This window comes from Lissotriton vulgaris, chromosome 2_1, assembly GCF_964263255.1.
Source record: "Lissotriton vulgaris chromosome 2_1, aLisVul1.2, whole genome shotgun sequence".
Taxonomy (NCBI): Eukaryota; Metazoa; Chordata; class Amphibia; order Caudata; family Salamandridae; genus Lissotriton; species Lissotriton vulgaris.
In genome coordinates this window covers 1,463,790,631-1,463,810,943 of record NC_141687.1, presented here as the reverse complement: position 1 = coordinate 1,463,810,943, position 20,313 = coordinate 1,463,790,631, and the positions used below count along the sequence as shown (strand labels likewise).

General features: G+C 48.5%; 1 protein-coding gene across 4 annotated transcripts in view; it reads left to right on the top strand.

The window, feature by feature from the left end:
• Positions 1-20,313, top strand: part of SLC37A2 (solute carrier family 37 member 2) — a 926,772-nt gene that overhangs the window by 690,857 nt on the left and 215,602 nt on the right. For all 4 annotated transcript variants that reach the window (XM_086957324.1, XM_086957323.1, XM_086957320.1 and 1 more), the window contains one exon: positions 13,148-13,221. In XM_086957324.1, the coding sequence (XP_086813450.1) occupies positions 13,148-13,221 (74 nt within the window). The remainder of the gene's footprint in view (positions 1-13,147; positions 13,222-20,313) is intronic.

Genomic DNA, 20,313 nt, shown 5'->3' with positions numbered 1-20,313 from the left:
TTGGATGTTCTGTAGCTTGCGGGTGAGGTTTTTGTTTATTACCGCGTAGAGTGCATTGCCGTAGTCGAGTCTGCTGATGATGAGGGCATGAGTGACGGTCTTTCTGTGGTCGAGGGGGATTCATTTAAAGGTCTTACGTAGGAGGCGGAGGGTGTGGAAGCAGGAGGATGCTACAGAGTTGATCTGGCGGTCCATTTTGAGCTCGGAGTCCAGGATGATTCCGAGTTTTTGAGAAAGGTCCTTGGGGGTGGGCGCGCTTCAGAGGGCGGGGGGCCACCAGGTGTCGTTCCAGGGGTCGGGTGTGGGCCCATGATGAGTACCTCTGTTTTGTGTTGTTGTAGGCAGCTGTTTTTCATCCATTTGGTGACTGCTTCCATGCCTTCTTGAAAGTTGTGTTTGGCTGCATTGGGTTCGTTGGCTAGGGAGAGGATGAGTTGGGTGCTGTCTGTGTAGGAAACAATGTTGTGTCCGCCGTGGGTTCTGACGATGGAGGTGAGCAGAGCCATGTAGACGTTGAAGAGCGTGGGGCTGTGGGAAGATCCCTGGAGGACTCCGCAGGTGGTTGGTGTGGGGTCCGAGAGGAAAGGAGGGACTCTGACCCGCTGCTTTCTGCCAGAGAGGAATGAGCGGATCCAGTCAAGGGCCTTGTCCAGGATCCCTGCTTCAGGAAGTCTGCATGTTAGGGTGCGGTGTGTCGAAGGTTGCTGAAAGGTCGAAAAGGATGAGGGCTATCATCTCTCCTCTGTCCAGGAGGGAGCGGATGTCGTCCGTTGTGGCGAGGAGGGCGGTTTCTATACTGTGTTTTTTTCTGAAGCCAGTTTTGGAGGAATCGAGGATGTTGTGCTCTTCGAAGAAGGTGGCGAGTTGGCTGTTGATGGCTTTCTCGATGACTTTCGCTCGGAACTAGAGCAGGGAGATGGGTCTGTAATTTTTGAGGTCGGTAGGGGCTGCCGAGGGCTTCTTTAGGAGGGGGTTGATCTCAGTGTGTTTCCAGACGTCAGGGAAGGAGGCGTTCACAAGGGAGCAGTTGATGGTGTGTCGAAGCATGGGTGCGATGGTGTCAGCGGCTCTGTTGAAAATGTGGTGAGGGCAGGAGACCCTGGGAGCCCCAGAGTGGATTTACTTCATCGTCTTCAGTGTGGTTCAGTGTGTCTTCGGTGGTGAGGGCTGTCCAGCTGTCAATCGTTGGCTTCAGGGTGTCTGGACAGCTGGTGAGGGTTCAGTGTGTTGGCTTTCTTTGTCGAAGTTGTAAATGTTCTTGATTTTGTGGTGGAAGAAGGTGCTGAGTTTGTTGCAGAGGTCTTGTGAGGGGGGTGTCAGTAGATTTGCTGGTGGGTTGGGGGAACTCTTTGATGATGTTGAAGAGCTCTTTGCTGTTGTGCGCGTGTGGAGATTCTGTCTTTGATAGTTGTTTTTCTCATATTTCTGAGGAGTTGGTGGTAAGCATTGGTGGCGGCTCTGAAGTTGTTGTGGGCTTCTGTGAATTTGGAGTTTCTCCAGGTCTTTTCTAGGCAGCGGTATGTGCCTCTGGACTCTCGAAGTTCGGCAGTAAACCATCTGGCTTTCTTGGCGTGTGTAGTTCTTCTGGAGGGGGGCTATGGTGTTTTTACTGTCGAAGATCCATCTGTTCAGAGTTCGGGCTGCGGTGTTGGAGCCGTCGTCTTCCGCAGTGGTTGAAGTGGAGTTGCCTAGTGCGGAGGTGAGCTAGTCGTCAATGATTTTGGTCCAGTTTCTCCATGGGAGCAGGTGCTGGTGTCTGTGGATGGTGGGTGTTCTGAAGGTGAAGTGGATGATTTGATGGTCTGTCCACAGGAGTTCGGTGGTGTGACTGAAAGTGATGGAGTTTCCTGTTCTGAAGAGGGGGTCATGGGTGTGTCCTGCTGAGTGCGTGGGTTTGGTTTGATCTGGCGGAGTCCTATGTTTTGGAGGTTGTTCAATAGGGATGTGGTGTTGGGGTCTTGTTGATTGTCGAGGTGGAAGTTAAGCTCTCCCCAGCAGGGTGTAGTTGGTGGACGCAATGACTTGCAAGGTGATGATATCCTCAATGGAGTTGGTGAATGGTCTGCGGGGTTGAGGGGTGTCGGTAGATGAGAGTTCCCTGGAGGGTGGTGGTAGGGCTGGCCTGTATCATGAAGTGTAGGTGTTCTATCAGGTCTGTGGGCTCATTGGGGAGTGTGCTCAGCCGGAGGGTAGATTCGTGGACGATGGAGATTCCTCCTCCAAGGCGGGTGGGGCGGTCCTTCCGAGAGATCTTGTATTCTTGGGGAATGGCTATGGCTATGGTGATGTCCGGTCCCGAGGTGGTGTTGGTCCAGGTTTCGGTAAAGAAAGCGATGTCTGAGGTGGTGCTGTCGGGGAGGTCCCAGATTTTGGTGGTGTGTTTGTGGAGGGATCAGACTTTGAGGAGGATGCATTGCAGGGTTTTTGGTTCTGTTGTGTTCTTGCAGGCGGGTTGTGCTGGATTCTTGGTCTTGGCGGTGCTGCAGGAGTGGCAGCAGCGGTGACAGTTGAAGGGTCCGTGGATGTCGGCTGGTGATGCTAGCTTTCAGTTGTTTTTGTGGTCTGGGTGAGTGTGTGGAGTTCCGCTGGGTTATAGCGTTGGCGGTCCGGGGATCCAGGGTTCCTGGAGCTGGTCGCGGTCGGGTCATGGACGGGCGCAGACGGATTTGGCTTTGGCACGCCAGCAGCGAGGCAGCCATTAAGTAGGGGTCGTGGAGGGCTGAACAGCTGGGAGGCGGTAGCGGGGAGGGGAACTGGAACGGGCTGGTCGCGCTGGGGGGGGTGGGGCCGTGGGGGTTGCAGTGGCAGGAAAATCAGGGGAAAGGATGCCAAAAGAGTGAGGAAAAGTGAAATAAAGAGAAAAAGTGCAAAGAGAATAAAGAGTGAAACGGAGCAGAAAGCAGAAAAAAAGTGATGAAAAGACTAAAGGGTGAAGAAGCTAGAGGGTGACACGGAGCAGAAGGAGAGGATGAAAGGGGCAGAAAGCGGAGTGGAGCGAGAAAAGGAGTCGGAGGTCCCCTGGACTACCATGGATGAGGCACAGGTATAACCTGCGGGTGGAGGAGGGCCTCGAACACCAGCACTACGGGCGTGCAGGGGCTCACAGAGGGCCTCACTTAATGGTGGAGCTGCGAGGGTTGGAGAGCAGTTTCACTGACAGTGAGTCAGTGTCTTGCTCACCTATCCCCGCAGCGGCCGCCATTAAGTAGGGGTCGGGGAGGACTGGACAGCTGGGAGGCGGGAGCAGAAGTTGGCCTGGTATATGATGTCCACTATTCTAGTGGGCACCTTGCACCAGTCCAAACGACCCTTATTGATGGTGATTGTAAAGTCAACCTTATAGAAAGCTATTCTAGTGGTAGCTGTGGAGAGCAGCTTTCAGGCTAAGACTTAGAGGTGAGTTAAGCTAGTTGTTTTACCAATTATAATCTCTTGAATGATCAAATGAAAGCACACAGCACAAGGTATATATCAAATATATATGTATTTATTCTAAACATAACCCTTTTGGACTCTTTATGGGCTGCAGCGATTTCTAAAGTTATGATGGAAAAATAAATGGGGAAAACATGTTTTGAGACCCCTCCCTTTTCTCGACCCCCTGCTTCACAGATCACTCTGACAAACTTTCAATGCACAAAACTAGTCAAAAAGTGGCACTTTTTTGGAAAGTTTCATGGAAATCGTTAAATCGAGCCAAGTTATTTGCAACACAATAAATGCATTCCCAATGGAAACACGATTCTAACTACTGGGTAATGTCTGTGTGTGTGTGTGTGTGAGGGTGTGTGTGTGTGTGTATATATATATATATATATATATATATATATATATATATATATATATATATATATATATATATATATATATATACGCACATTTTTTATATATGTATGTATATGTATATATAAATATGTGTGTGTGTGTGTGTGTGTGTATATATATATATGTACTTTTAAACTTTTTAAGCAGACTGTGAATTAAACATCACTGGTACTGGTGTGTGTGGAAGTGGTCAAGGTCTTCAGAGTGTCTTAGTCCATTCCATTCTCCACACAAACCTCTTCAGCTTTCCTTTTGTTATACTTTTATGTGATTTGTTTCTTCATATCTTTCTGAAACACTCAATCTACATATCTCATTCCTCGCCACTTTCTTCCTGAGCACCCTTTTTCACTCTGTCCTGCACGTACCTCCTATGCAATGCATCACTCATCTGTACACTCTGCATTTTCTTTAACTTTTGCTCTGTGAATATTTTGACAGCTGTATATCTTCTTCACACATGTTTGCATTGAGTTAGAAATGCACTTGGCACACCTGACCAATGCTCTGTATGCTCTGCAGAGAGGTTAAGAATGGAATCCAAGTGTATCCCGAAGCCTTTTTTATGACCCACTGTTAAGCGCTGTAAGACATTTGGAATGGATTCAGAGTGAACTCCACAGCTGTCAATTGTGGCTGAACTCACAGCTACATAAGAGTAAATCTTTTCACACTAACTCCTATAAATGAGTAATATGTCTCATGGAACACACCATCTTAGAAAAAACTAAAAACTGATATGGAATGCAAGAATAAGTAAAATATGAAAGGTGAAACAATGCTGAGTGGGTAGTGTCTGGCAGCAGCTGTTGCTGGTGCTGAGAGTCAAGAACATTTACAGACGAGGAACCGACCTGGCCTGTCCCTCCAGCGATTCCACTGCCTACAATCCAAACCTTCTGCATTAGTACCTGAGCATCTCTGCCACTTGTCCAAACAGCAGCAAAGGTAACTCTGCCTCAACCTGAAATCAGCAAACTCCCAAAAAAGCAGGCACTGAACACTCTAAACAAGGACTAGCAAAACCCTTAATAACCAAATAAATAATGAGGATTGTGCGATAGGATAACACCAGGGACCTAACTAGTTTCCTGCAGGGCCAGCGCATGCAGAGGAATGTATCACCCGGTCTCCTCCCCTGTCCAAAACCACCTTTCCCTAGTCCCATTCCAATAACACATACAACCCCCCCTCAACCGCACCCAGGCATCCCGAGGATCATCGGCCACTATCTTTGGTGATTGTGCTAACCGTAGTTGACCTCTGGAGAAAGCAAACAATTCATTGGAATATAAACCTACACAATACGTCATCCCAGAAAGTGGTGTCAACCTAGTTCAACTCACTGGTAGGTGCAGATGAGATTCAAACTGATTTGACCACTCTCAGTGAGAAATTGTCCCCAAGTTGGTGGAAGGGAGCTTGAGGGTATGGAGTAGAAATTAATACTAGATTACATCCCTAGGATGTCTAGAAATATTAGATTAAGACTCTAGCAGTTCACCGTTTTTAAAAGGACATACTTTATCCTCTCTGGAGTTAATGTCATGTATAACCTGTTGATGACCAAGTGCCCTTTATGTGGAGCCAGATTACTGGTGTAGACTACTATAATATTTAGTGAAGCTGCCCACAAATAGCAACATTCTGGACTGCAGTAACAGATAAATTGGGCAGAAACCACAGGCAGGGCACAACTGTTTAAAACTGAAATATGTTTGCTAGGATTGATGCCCCAAATTGTAAAATTAAACTCAGCACTGCATATGAGACCTAGAATTAGTTATAGGTAAACTCATCATAGCCGTGCGTTGGAAGACCCCAGCTCCCTAACTTTTGAAAAACAAGCATTTGCAATGCAATAGGTCTTGCATTTGCGAGAGTTTGAGCTAATGGCATTGTAAAGGACAATGCCTTTTATTTATGTGCTTTGAAAACCTGCAAGCGGTGCCTAAACACCCACTTTGCACGTATAGGCATTGCTAACGAGAAGTAAGGCTGACAGTAACTGCGCCTCTTTTACTGCTAGCCGTGCTTCTAGTAAGCAAAGACTATAAGTACAAAGCACATGTTTACGCACCACTTGCAGGTTTTTAAAACACATAAATAAAGGGCATTGTCATTTACAATGCCAATAGCTCAAACTCTCGCAAATGCGAGACCTATTGCATTGCAAATGCTTGTTTAATGTGACAGCCAAGTTGTTGCTTGAGTGTTTTTTTATCTTCTTTCATTTTGACTCGTACAACTTGTTTTGATGACTCGCCACTGGAAATGGTGGAGTGGAAGATAACAGTCAAAATTGAAACACCGTCCATCAGGATCCCTAGAGCAAAGGATTTGGCTTGGCCAGTAACTTATGGTGGTGCAAATTATTTGTGATCCACAAAGAAAGAAATACGGAGGCTGATCACTGGGAGTCTGGGTCCCAGACCTTAGAATGACTTGAACCATAGTGGGAAAGCAGGGCTTAGCTACCTTCAGATCAGAGAACTTTCTACCACTGAACTCTATAGACTTAGGGGGTGGGGTCTGTGCACAGAGTTTGAGTCAAACAACATAAGGGCACATGCTCCATTTCGGGTTGTGCTATACCGTTCATCCTAGTTGCCTAAAGCGGCTAGGAGGCAATGTTGCACCACTATGAAGTACTGAAATAAATGCATTCTCTTCTGCCTGATCTACCTTTTGCTGAGGATCTTGCCAGAGAGATGGGCAGAAACAGAAGTCATGAGGCTGTATGTGAGAAAGAACGAGACAGTATTTATTATAACACTAAGGGATTTTCTAGGTGTTACTCTGGTATGTTTTCTAGAGTTCAGTTCACTCATAGATACAGTCCTTCACACCGACTCTGTTTCGTTTAAAGGGGTTGACACCTAGGATAGAAGTGATTCTTCCTTTCCTCCTGTGTAGTTTGGCTGGGTTTCCCAGGTTCACCTCTCGTTGGGACTCGCAAACATAGACAATAAGGAAAAAAAAAAGGAAAGAAAGGAACAATGAGCCTATGTACTCTACTGACACTGTTTATCTACCACCACATCACTGTGCAAGAGTGTCGCTGGATGGACCGTGAATCGGAGGGGACTTTGTTGCATCAAAGCAAAAAGGGCAAGGAGTGATCCAATAGACAACCATTTAAATGTCACCCCGTTCCATGGTCTCAGGATGCTCAAAAACAAAAATCCCACACCCGATGTGCCCCACCTCCCCCCCCTCCTAATCGCGTACCTCTCGCTGCCGCAACTCTCCTGAGTTGCGGCGGCTCGTGCATGTCTTCGGAGACTCACCAGTCCTTGCACCTCTCTTCCGGAGGTTCCGATTCTCTCACGTCTCTTTCCACAGTGACTTCTCTTTTGGCGTCTGTTCCTTGGGCGTATGCTTCTTCGGTGTCTGGATCTTCCTCTTGTAGTTCTCTCTGCGCTTCCCCTTCTCCGCTCCCAAACACATGAATGGAACACCGGTGAAGGTACGGAGGTGGGATTGGGACGATGGGTGGGCTTGCTGTGTACTCCCTCACATCTCCCTTTGCTAACTTTCTTGTGTACAAGATAAGGGTCTACCGGGCATCTAGATAGGTAGTCAACGTTGGCTCTTTCCTTTCCTGTGGGTGACAGTAAAACGAAAAGGTTGTATGGATAAAAACCATCTCAGAATTCTCTGGTATGCCCCTTGTTTCTGGACAACCATCCAGGGGGTGCATGATCAGTGTATAAGAAAAACTCTCTTCTGTCTAGGTAGTATCACAGGGCCTCAATAGCTCATTTGATTGCTAGGGCTTCCTTTTCTTTAATGGCATACTGTGTTTCCTGTGGAAACTGTTTGCGGCTGATGTACAATATTGGTCTTTCCTGATTAGCCTCATCTGTCTGGGACAGTATGGCCCTAAGGCCGCTGTCGGAGGCGTCTGTTTCTAAAAGAAAGGGGTTGTCATAGTTATGACTTAACAAGAATGGTTTTGAAGTGATGAGTTGCTTAAAGCGCTGAAAGGCATAGAGTTCCGGGTGAGTGGGGTATTGAAGGTGTTTCTCTGTGTGTATATTCTTTTTCAGCAAGTCAGTCAAGGGAGTAGCTATTTGTGAAAAGCAAGAGACAAACCTCCTATAATATCCCATCAGACAAAGGAAGGCCCTGAGGTCCTTTCAAGATTTAGGAAAAGGTACCTGGGCCCTTGCTGCCACTTTCTCTTCTTGTGGTTTTATATAGCCTTCCCCCCGAAGGTACCCCAGGTATTTCACAGACCTTGCGGCCAGGTGGCTTTTAACCGGATTGATCGTCCATCCGTTTGTTCCTAAGGTTTAAACGACCTTGGTCAGACGCTCTAGATGTTCTTCCCAGGTTGCACTATAGATGACAATATTGTCTATGTAAGCGGCTGCGTAATTGCTGTGGAGTTGGAGTACAATATTCATCAGTCTCTGGCAGGTTGCAGGGCCCCCATGTAACCCGAAGGATAACACCTTGAATTGGAACAGACCCCTGGGTTGTAAAAGGCTGTTTATTCTCTGTCCTGTTCTTTTAGGGGTGCTTGCCAATACCCTTTACAGAGATCTAATGTGCTAATGTATCGAGCCCTCCCCAACCTCTCTATCATTTCTTCTACCCAGGGAACGGGATAAGCATCAAACTTGCATAGTTTTGTTTACTTCCCTAAAGTTGATGCAAAAGCGTATGGATCCATCCGGTTTGGGAACTATCACTAAGGGGGAGTTCCATTAGCTTTTGGAGGGTTCTATGACCCCGAGTTTCGTCATCTGACAGACTTCGTTGTCTATCGCTTTTTTCCTCACTTAAGGAATGCGGTACGGACGTAGTCTAACTATCTTCCCTTGGGTAGTAGGGATTTCATGCTCCAGGATAGTGGTTTTCCTGGAACCAAAGAGAAAACAGACTGGACGGGACGTAAAGCGGCCCTAAGTTCTTGTTTTCTGTCTTTGGCTAACTCCCCATCTATGCACTGTTCTGCCAAAGGGTGGGGTTCATCCCATCCTAAGACAGGGAGGGAAGCCTCCCATTTCTTTAGGAGGTTGATGTGGTAAATCTGAGTATGGATCCCTTTTGAGTCCATCTCTAGTTTATACGTGACGGGAGTCACTTTCTCTAGGATTATATAGGGTTTATAGGGTCCTTGCCACTGGCTTAATAGTTTATGTTCTGAAGTGGGTCTTAACGCCAAAACCATCTCTCCTATACGTAGCTTTCTTTATTTCCTCATTTTGTCATACTGAGTTTTTTGGTTGCCTTAGGCTTGTTCTAGATTTGTTCTAACTATGTCTCGTATTTGGTTAAGCTGGGTCTTTAAACTGGCTACATACTCTAAGAGAGGTTTTGCAGTGTCTTTTTCTTCCTCCCATTCCTCCTGCGCCATGTCCATAATGGTACGGGGTTATCTCCCATATAGCAGTTCAAAGGGGGAGTACCCCAAACTTTTATGTTGCCCACATCTGATGGCGAACAAGGCCAAGGGGAGCATATCTTCCCATTTCCGGGGTTCTAAATTCAGCATCTTTTTTAAGGTGATTTTTAAGGTGGCGTTATACCGTTCCACCAAACCATCTGTTTGGGGATGGTAGGCTGAGGTCCGGATCTGTTTAATATTTAGCTGTTGACAGGCCTGGCGCATCAGTCTGGAGGTAAAAGGTATTCCCTGATTGGTGATGATTTCTTTGGGGAGTCCTACCTGTGAAAAAATGGAAATCATGGCTTTGACTGCGTGTGTTATATTGGGATGCCTAAGGGCTACCTCCTCGGGTATACGGGTAGCAAAATCCACCAGGACCAATACGTAGTGATTAACCGTTGCGCGAGGGAAGGAGGGGGCCTAGGATATTCATGCCTACCCTAGTGAATGGTTCATCAATGACCGGCAGGGGTTTTAGTGGGGCTCGTGGTGGTATGTACCGACTATTTTTCTGACATACAGGACACGGTTTGCAATAGTTCCTTACTTCTTGGTATATTCCTGGCCAATAAAATCTATCTAATATGGCTTTTTCTGTTTTTTCTGCTCCAAAAGGACCCCCTAATAGATGACTGTAGGCTAAATATTGGACCTGTTCTCTGAATGGACGGGGTACCAACAACTGGATGGGCATGGTCTTTCCACCCTTCCTGTATAATAATCCCTTTTTTTTAAGAATTGGGGACCTACTTGGAGGGGGTCTTCCTGTTGGGTGGCTTGTCTCCAGGCCTCCTGAAGGGTGCAGTCTTCCTGTTGAGCTGACCTAAATGGTCTATCATGGTCCCACAGTTCATTTCCTGTGTTGGTTAGGAGGATGGGAGCCCAATTCTTTTTTCTCTTTTTAGCTGTTTGAGGCTTTTCAGGTGCTTTCCTATGGTCCACTCTGGATCAGGGATTTGAGAAAGGTGCCTCCTTTCTCCATTCGGCTCCTTCCTTCCAGGGGTCTCCAAGCAGATCGTGAATATGGTGGTAGTCTGTTCCCAGAACCATTGATCCAGGTAATTCTGGGATCAGACCCACCTTCATAGACACAGGTGGATGAGGTGGGAGGTGTTGAATGTCAACATTCGTTATGGGATATGTCTTACTGTTTCCATGGACGCATTGAATAGTGACAGCTCCGTTGGTGGACGGGGCCCCTCTTAAAATGGGCTGGGGACTCATAACGCTCTGTAAGCACCCTGTATCAATTAGGGCCTCTCTACGCTCTCCATTGACTGTGACATTTCTGTCGAAAGGAGGTGTACCCTCCCCTGTGGAGCAATACAGGGCCCTGGCATATCCTACCTCCATTGGTTCCTCCTACTGGGGGCATGAGCGGGCTATAGTGCCAAATCCCCCACAATGGAAGCATTGGGGTCCTGAAGGGGAAGGAGGTCGGGGAAGGGCTGCAGGCAAAGTACCGGGGACTAGAGTCACTGTTTCTGGTTTCTAGGAGTATGATGAAGTCTTGGGGCCCTAATGGATGCGCTTCCAGGTTGTTTCCATGTGGTCTCGTCTCTGCCTTTTTGTAACTACTGTGCTCTGGAAATATGCTGTGGCTACATCTACTGCTTTTTCCAGGGTGAGGTCTGCATGTTGTGGCACCCTAAATTGTATGGGAGGGTGTAAGGACATAAGGAACTGTTCTAAGTAGATCTTTTCTAATATAATTTCCTTTGACAACGTCAGAAGCTGTAACCATCGATCTGCTAATAAATAATAATAATAATAATAATAAGCACATTTGTGAAGCGCATGGTTACACTAGGCCAGAGTGTCCCTGCGCTGCGTGTAAAACTACCCTCAACCACTACCACCTATCCTAATCAGGCGAGACTATCCAGATGGAAAAAAATGGGTTTTCAATTTTTTCCGGAAGGTGCCCTCCGAGACCTCCAACTGGAGGCTCAAGGGAAGTTTGTTCCATTGCTGTGCGGCCACAAAGCGGAAGGAAAGGCCACCCATCCTTGCTCTTTTAATGGCCGGGACACACACCTGGCCAGTCCCACATGATCTAAGTTGGCGGATTGGAGAGTAAAGAGTAAGTAACTCAAACAAATATGTTGAGCCCGTCCTTTGAATGATACGGTGGCAGACACACAGTGCCTTGAACAAGACTCTCTCCCTTATCGGCAGCCAGTGGAGGGAAACCAATGCCCTCTTAGCAGAGGCGCACCTTGGGAGCATAAGAACCAGACGAGCTGCTGCGTTCTGAATACCTTGGAGTCTTTGCATGCATGGGGATAATACCGTGACCGGAGGACTCGCGGAGTTGGAGGGCCAGGCTACCCCATCCCGTAGTCATTTGTCAGAATGGAATTCACCCAGCGGCCAGTTCTTTCTAAGAGAACCGTTGAACGGGGTTAGTACTGGAAACCAAACTTTCACAATTAAATGCGTTCCTGCTATGGGCACCAAGGCGGTCATGGAACGGCTGCCACAGGTCACTCAAAGAAGGTGAGACCACAAAAAATAAAGGATCGTGGTTTAACACAAAGTAAACAAATAGGAAAAAAACATGGCAGCCGATTACCTTTTTCCCCCTATTTATTTACTTTTGTTACAACAGTGGCACCGCACTTTAGCGTTAAATGTCTTAAGCTAAATCGCAGGTGAGATAGCTCCAAAAGTGAAGAAATAAAAAAAAAGGTGCATTTTTTGCTTTTTCTTTACTTTTGAAGCAATCGCAGCACCTGCACTTTAGCGTACGATGTTGAAAGCTAAAGCGCAGGTGCTGGCACTATAACCAAAGTTAATAAATAGGGGGAAAAAACCCATGAAGCCACGTTGGGTACTGCAAATAAGAAATGAAAAGTGCGCCCAGCGTTCCTGTGCAGGTTCTCCCCATTAGTCAATAAAGAATATAGTGCTCACCAACTTATAACGCAGACTGTGTAATAACCCAAGTAAAAGATCCAGCCATTATGGGAGGTAACATATGCAGACAAGGTGGTACCGAAAAGGACTAACATGCCTATTTACGAATCAGAACTATTTACGAATCGGAAGCCAGCATTTACAACGGACAATGGCACAAGCCAATGACAAATGTGGGTGGAGAGTGGGAGGGGCTTCCAGTGCATACTCCAATACAGCATGCCTAGCAGATCGAGCAGTGCATGCACGCTGCCCTTAGGCTCGACCTAATGAAGATCAGAAGGGATAAGTTAGCAAAGATCGAGGCAGGATCACTATACCTAGATATAATGAAGGGTATTGTGAATGGAGAAGTAAAACAGGCAGTGGAAGAGTTGCTCCTCAATTTTACGAATGTGGGCGACGAAGGAAGGTGATGGCAATGTTGTTTAACCCTACAGGTATAAGAAACCAAATAGATATTAGCGTTTGCAATATATCAATTCTCCAGCTGGAACACAGAACTCTAGAATGTTTTAAGTTCACTTTGTTTCTTACCTCCCTTCTCTCCAATTATATTCCCATTTATTTCTGTCCTACCCCATAATTAATCCTTTGTTCACCCCAATGGATTTCATTGTGTTCTAAACCAAGATGTATTTCTTGAATATGTGAATTAGAGTGCAAATGCAAATAATAGAAGAGATAACTGACATTCACGGATAGATTTTGTATAATTGTAAAACTTAAACACTGGTTCGATGTATGTAACTTTTGAACTAAATTGTTTTATTCTTTTTGAAAATGCAAAAAATTATTTAAGAAAGGTATTGTCATCTGCATGGAAAAAGTGATGAGCGCAGATTTTTAAAGACAATTAAATGTGCCTTTTAAAAATAGCCTGATCTACTTGCTTTGCCACTGCTTTCTATTCTTATGTATTTTCTCTATTAAAATGGCTGCATACTCGGGGATTGTCATGTATTGTTTTAATCTCTAACATGGTGTTCTTTCCTCTTGCAGCATTTCTTGTGATTTGTGGAGCATTGGTAAATGGTCCTTATGCACTCATCACGACTGCTGTGTCCGCCGATCTAGTAAGATTCCTCTAAGTATTGTATTTCAATCGTTCTTTCTTGAATATTAACTGTTCAAAGCAATATGATCAGTATGTATTTATGTATTCGGAGCTGTTTGCTTTCAATTATTGGTGGACTATTCATTTCTGATCTCCCTTTACAATATAATGTAATATTGTTAGAACCGGCTGTCTCTAGTTGGCAGAGGTATACACTTCTGACAAATAGGGACACTCCTTTTCTAGTCAGGGCAAGGGGATCACACCCTTCGATAACCCCTGCTCACCCCCTTGGTAGCTTGGCAGAGCAGAACAGGCTTATCTCAGAGGCTGTGCGTTAAGCAATTATGACCACATACAGTAATACAGTGAATACACTACAAATGGACACGACACCGTAGTATTATAAAAATAAGTATTTTTATATAAGGCTTAGCACAAGACCAAATAACGACAAAACTGTACACAATCGGAATAAATATGTTGGGAAGGGAAAAAGGATAGTTCAAAGGTAGTTTCTTCTTTAGCACAAAGTTTAGTATCAAGCAAATCTTCTTCTTGGAAACACAGTTCTTAGCAACAGGGTAACTCACACGGGAGCTACACGACGTTGAGGCAAAGTTAATCCACAGGTTCGGCGTCGACCGCGAGGAGCACTACGTCGAGCCTGGAGTCACACGGACTCTCAACAACACAGTACCTTTAGGAAAATGAAGCACACGATGATCAGCGGCGTCGAGCAATCCGGCGTCGCGTCTTCGGTGTCGATCAGGCCTCAGCAGGCGTCGTCGATGATGCGGTTGCACAGAGTGAGCAGCGCTCACGGTGTCGAAGGGGCACACAGGTGATGCGATCAGCAGCGGTGCAGACACGAGGTCCTCTGGAGCTAGAGCCGTACTCCCACTCACTGGCGTTGCTGCTGGAGTCGGTCGGGCCCAGCGTCCGGTCGTCGTGATTGCTAGTTCTTTCAGAGGTGCTGGATTCACGCTTCCAGCAAAATAGCACTTGAGCAGATGAAGTCCTTTAGCCCTGTGACTTCAGCAGGAGACTGGCACTCTTCCAGCCCTTGGAGATTTTCTTAGCAAGCGTGAGAGTACACACAAAGTTCCTCTCTCCTGGTTCCTTGGCAAAAATAAAGAAGCACTGCAGGATTCCCCCAACAACAGCACACTTGGCAGAAGGGGTAGGCAGTCCTTAGATCAGCAGGCCTCTTGTCCTTGGTTACAGGGTTCCTTGTCAGAAGTGATCTGATTTCCTAGTTCAGGGGTCCTACTCTTATACCCCTTTTCGTCTTTGATCCCTTTGTCCATGTCGGGGGTTTCCCAACATCCTGGGTCCGTTGTGGGTGGAGCCAGGCAGAAGCACCTGGCCTATTCACTGAGCAGGGCTGGGTCCTCAGACGCCCAGCAGGAGGTGGAGCCAGCATTGACACTGGCAGGAGCAGAGCTATCGGCCTCCTGGCAGGAGGTGGAGCCGGCATTGTATCAGGCAAGGCAGGCTATCAACAACTACTCTCCCCCTACTCTAAACGTAAATGTCCCACTCATCCCACACTGACTCATCCAGACCTGTGGAGCCACCCAGCTCCTGTCACACACACGCAAAACCAGCAGAAACCAGATATGGTTAGACAAGCAAATAGACACCTTCTAAAAGTGCTATTTTCGAACCCAGAGTCCAAAAACCATCCACACCAACGGATGCGTAATTAAACCCCGAGTTCAGGGATACCAAACTCGACATTGCACCATGCTCTCCGAGCCAGCGAGGATCATAGTACTAATAATCCCGGCGGCCCATTCTAATCAATAGAGAGCAGGCTACCTCGCAATAGTGAAGGACCAAGATGGCGGTAATTCACTATCAGGACATGCCAACTTGGTCAGGCGTGTCCTACCTCAGACTTACAATGCACCCTGCCCGAAGGCCTACCATAGGGGCGACTAACATGAAGCCAAGGGAAGGTTTGGAGAGCTGGCAAGTAGGTATACTTGCGCGGCCGGCGTGACAGCACGAGGCTGCACGTGGGTCTCGCAATGACCGACCCGTAGACATTCTTTTACGAGGCCGCTCCTGTGGGTGGCACAACACGTGCTGCAAGCCCACGAGCGGCATTTGTATTTACAAGCCCCGGCACTCTGGGTGCACTAGACGAGGGACTGACAGTAAACCAAATAAGCCAAACATGGATACAATGGATACATCAATTTAACATAGGGAGCACTTGCGCTATGGCACTGATCAGCAGTGACACGGCGCCCAAAGCATATACCAGCAAAAACATCGTAAAACAGTAGAGGCAAAACAGAACGAATGGAGGAGAGACTCAAGCCAATGATGTCAGGTCTAACACGTGTCCCCTCCAGCTGAAATGTGGGGAGAACTACCCTTGACCTAGGGAGTTCTTTTCACTAAGGCGGAAAAATCTGGACAGACCATCAGCATTGGCGTGATCTGTACCAGGGCGGTGTTCCACCGTAAAGTCCATCCCCTGGAGAGAAATGGACCACCTCAACAGTTTCGGATTCTCACCCCTCATCTGCATCAACCACCCGAGGGGCCTGTGGTCTGTCTGAACCCGGAAGTGAGTCCCAAACAGGTAGGGTCTTAGCTTCTTCAGCGCCCAGACCACAGCAAATGCTTCTCTCTCTATCGCACTCCACCTCGTTTCCCTGGGAAGTAACCTCCTACTGATGAAGGCTACAGGCAAGTCTCGGCCCTCTTCATTCACCTGAGCTAGAACAGCCCCCACGCCATGCTCTGAAGCGTCCGTCTGAACAATGAATTCTTTCGAAAAGTCGGGTGCCTGGAGTATAGGTGCTGTGCACATTGCAGTTTTCAGGGTGTCAAAGGCCGTTTGACAGGCATCAGTCCAGATCACGTTTCGTGGCTGCTTCCTGGAAGTCAGCGAAGTCAAGGGGTGCACAATGTTACCGTAATCCTTGACACACCTCCTGTAGTAACCCGTGAGTCCTAAGAAGGCTCTCACCTGAGTTTGGGTTTTGGGCGGCGCCCAAGCCAGGATGGTATCCATCTTGGGTTGCAGGGGGGCAACCTTACCGCTCCCTACTTGGTGTCCCAAGTACACCACCGAACCCTGCCCAATCTGGCACTTACTGGCTTTGATTGTGAGGCCTGCTCCGCGCAGGGCCAACAACACTTCCTGGAGGTGGCGCAAGTGTTCCTCCCAGCTGGCGCTGAACACTGCGATGTCGTCCAGGTAGGCGGCACTGAAATCCTCCAGTCCAGCCAAGACCTGGTTGACCAACCTCTGGAAGGTGGCAGGGGCATTCCTCATCCCAAAGGGCATCACCCGGAACTGGTATAGCCCATCTGGTGTGGAGAATGCTGACCTCTCCTTTGCCCCATCAGTCAAGGCGATCTGCCAGTACCCAGACGTTAAATCAAACGTACTAAGGTATCGGGCAGCCCCCAACCGATCGATAAGCTCATCAGCTCTGGGGATGGGGTGCGCGTCAGTCTTCGTGACCGAATTGAGCCCTCGGTAGTCCACGCAGAACCGGAGTTCCGGTGAAGCACCAGGCGCTGCAGCCTTCGGGACCAAGACCACTGGGCTGGCCCAAGGACTGCTAGAGGACTCAATCACCCCTAACGCGAACATCTTGGAGACCTCCTCCTTAATGTACGCTCTGACCTTGTCAGTCACCCTGTAAGCCTTGTGCTTCACAGGAGGGCTGTCTCCGGTGTCAACGTCATGGACACACCAATGCGTGACACCCGGAACCAAGGAAAACAGATCCGGGAATTGTCCCAACAGTTGGCGACAATCCTGTTTCTGCTCAAGGGTCAGTGTGTCAGAGAGGACCACACCATCCACCGACCCATCTTGCTCTTTAGCACACAGGAGGTCAGGAAGAGGCTCACTCTCCTCCTCCGTTCCATCATCTGTAGCTAGGAGCATGCCCACTTCGGACCTTTCTAAGTGGGGCTTCAAGCGGTTGATATGCAGGACCCGCAAGGGGTTCCTGGGAGATTTCAAGTCCACCAGGTAGGTGACATCACTCTTCTTCTCCACAACCTTAAACGGTCCAGTCCACCTGTCCTTGAGCGCACAAGGTTCCACAGGGGACATGACCCACACTTCCTGACCAGGCTGAAGCTCTACCAAAGTGGCATTCCGGTCGTACCAACGCTTCATCTCCTCCTGGCTGGCCTCCAGATTTGCCTGAGCAAGTTCTCTGAAGCGCCGAGTCTGGTTCCGAAAGGCCAGCATGTAGCTGTATACATCCTGGGGAGGTTTCCTGGGAGATTGCTCCCAGCCTTCCTTGACCAGACTCAAAGGCCCTCTTACCGGGTGACCGTATAAGAGCTCAAAGGGGCTGAACCCTAGAGACTTCTGCGGTACCTCACGGTAAGCAAACAACAGGCATGGCAAGAGGACGTCCCATTTCCGCCTCATTGGTTCTTCCAGACCCATAATCATGCCTTTCAGGGTCCGGTTGAATCTCTCAACCAGCCCATTTCCTTGAGGGTGGTAAGGAGTGGTGAACTTGTAGGTTACCCCACACTCCTTCCACAGAGACTTCATATAGTTCGAAATGAAGTTGGTGCCTCGGTCCGACACCACCTCTCTGGGGAACCCCATCCGGGAGAAAACACCCATCAGTGCCCGTCCCACCACGGGGGCCGTCACTGTTCTGAGAGGGATGGCTTCCGGGTACCTTGTGGCATGGTCCACCAAGACCAGGATGAACCTGTTGCCCAGGGCTGTCTTGGGGTCCAGGGGCCCAACAATGTCAATACCCACCCGGTCAAAGGGGGTACTGACCACTGGAAAAGGTTGGAGGGGAGCCTTCTGCTTCCTTCCGCTTTTCCCACTTGCCTGGCAAGTGTGACAAGTCTTGCAGTGGATGTCTACATCCCTTCGCATCTGAGGCCAATAAAAATGGGTGACAAGCCTGTCATAGGTCTTGTCCTGCCCCAGATGTCCAGCTAACGGAACGTCATGAGCCAAACCCAGTAGGAAGGCTCTGAAGCGCTGGGGTACCACCAGCACACGGGCTGACCCAGGCTTAGGCTCGCTATACAGGAGGTCGTTCTCCCAGTACACAAAATGTGACCCTGACTGATCACCTGAGGTTTGGGCTGAGGCCTGCTGCCTCATGCCCACAAGAGAAGGGCACACTTTCTGTTCCGCACAGAATTCCTCCCTGGAGGGACCACCATCCTGCTGCCAATGGGTCAGCTCGGGCAGATCTCCCAGTTCGGCAATTTGTTCCCCTGTGGGCTCCAGGGCATCCTCCTCGGAGTCTACCTCCTCCTGGACCACGGGAACTACGGGGGCCGGTTTCCCGCGCCTCCTGCCTCTTCTCTTCACAGCTGGGTCCTGGGCCGTACTTTCAGGCTCCGGGACCCCATCAACACCCTTACTCGCTGTCATGGATCGAGTGGTTGCACACACCCACTCTGGCACGCCCAACATTTTCAAGTGCGCCTCCCTCTCCACCTTAGCCCAAGGGGAGTCTTCCAAATCATTGCCCAGGAGACAATCGACAGGCATGGCGGGCCTCACAGCAACCTGAAGAGTACCTGAAACTCCCCCCTATTCAAAGGAAACCTGAGCCACCTCACACTCTCTCTGGGAGTTGTCGGCAGCTATCACGGGGTAGAATGCGTGGGGAACCACCTGCTCTCTGGACACCAAGTGACACTTGACAGCTGTCACACTCGCTCCGGTGTCTCTGAGAGCTTCCACTCTATGGCCATTAATGGTCACCCACTGCCTATATTTACTAGTGTTACTAGGCAGAGGGGGCGGAGGGACCATTTGCATGTCTCCTAGCGAGACCAGGGACATTTCTGCGGGACCCCTCCCACCATGGACAACCATCTTCTCCCCTCCCAGGGCTACACTCGCCAACTGACGGGGGGGTGCACGCGGCGGTGCATTCGAATCCTTTTTGGGACACTGGGGGTCATAAAACCGGTGTCCCACCTGCCCACAACCGTAGCAGGTTAGGGGGCCCCTATGAACAGGTTTACCCGTCGGGGCCCCTGGCTTCTTCTCAGGGGGAGGCTGGGAACCTTTCCCTTGGTTCCCTTGGGGATTACTTTGGGGCCCTTTCTGAGACTCCTTCTGTTTTCCCTTGTCCCCCCCACTCTTCTGCTGGGGACCCTGCCCACCTTTGGCTGAGTCTCCCACTGGACCCTTGTGGACCCTGGTACTGACCCAGCGGTCCGCCTCCTCAGCAAGTTTTCTAGAGTTAGATATCTTGCTATCAATCAGGTGCTGGTGCAGTTCTGGAAAACAGTTATTAGACAAGTGCTCCCAAGCAAACAAATCATAAAGAGCTTCATAACTTTCCACTTTGCTGCCCTTTACCCAACCATCCATGGCTCTGCAAAAATAAGACACATATTCAACCCACGTCGTACCAGGCAACTTCTTACATTCTCTAAAAGCTTGTCTGTACTTCTCGGGGGTTAGGCCATACCGTAACATTAAAGCATCTTTCATATGAGCATACGACATCCTATCTGCAACAGGCATGTCTAACAGGGTATCTCTCCCCTCATTCACAAAGCGACCCCACAACCCCGCTCCCCAATCCTTCTCAGGGACCCGGTGGGCCAACAATGCCAACTCATATGCTTTAAACCATTGACCAATATCTTCATTCCTATTGTAATCTTTTATCACATCTTTCGGAAAGTAAAACTTACTTTCTGCATGCTCAGACGGAATGCTGCCACCAGAGGGATTCAATTCTAACTTTTTAGCTTGGATATCCAGCTCCCTCAACCTGGCTTCACGCTCCAAAGCTAACTTCTCTCGTTCAAACTCTAACTTTTTGATCTCCAAATCAGCTTCTCTTCTACCTCTTGCATTTTCTAACTCCAACTGCCCATTTATCTTTAGCCTTGCCATTTCCATGTTGTAAGCTCGCTCTTTCGCCCTTTCTTCTCTTTCTTCGGGGGAAAGACCTTTGGAGGAAACACTGCTACCGGGAGAGGCCACAGGTCCATTCACTGGCACCTCCTCATCCCCTTCCTCTGTGGGTACCACCACCACATCAGAGGGATTTCTGGACTCCCACCAGGCCTGTAATGCTTTACGAAAATCATCTTTTCTCGAGAGGCCGGTGGTAGG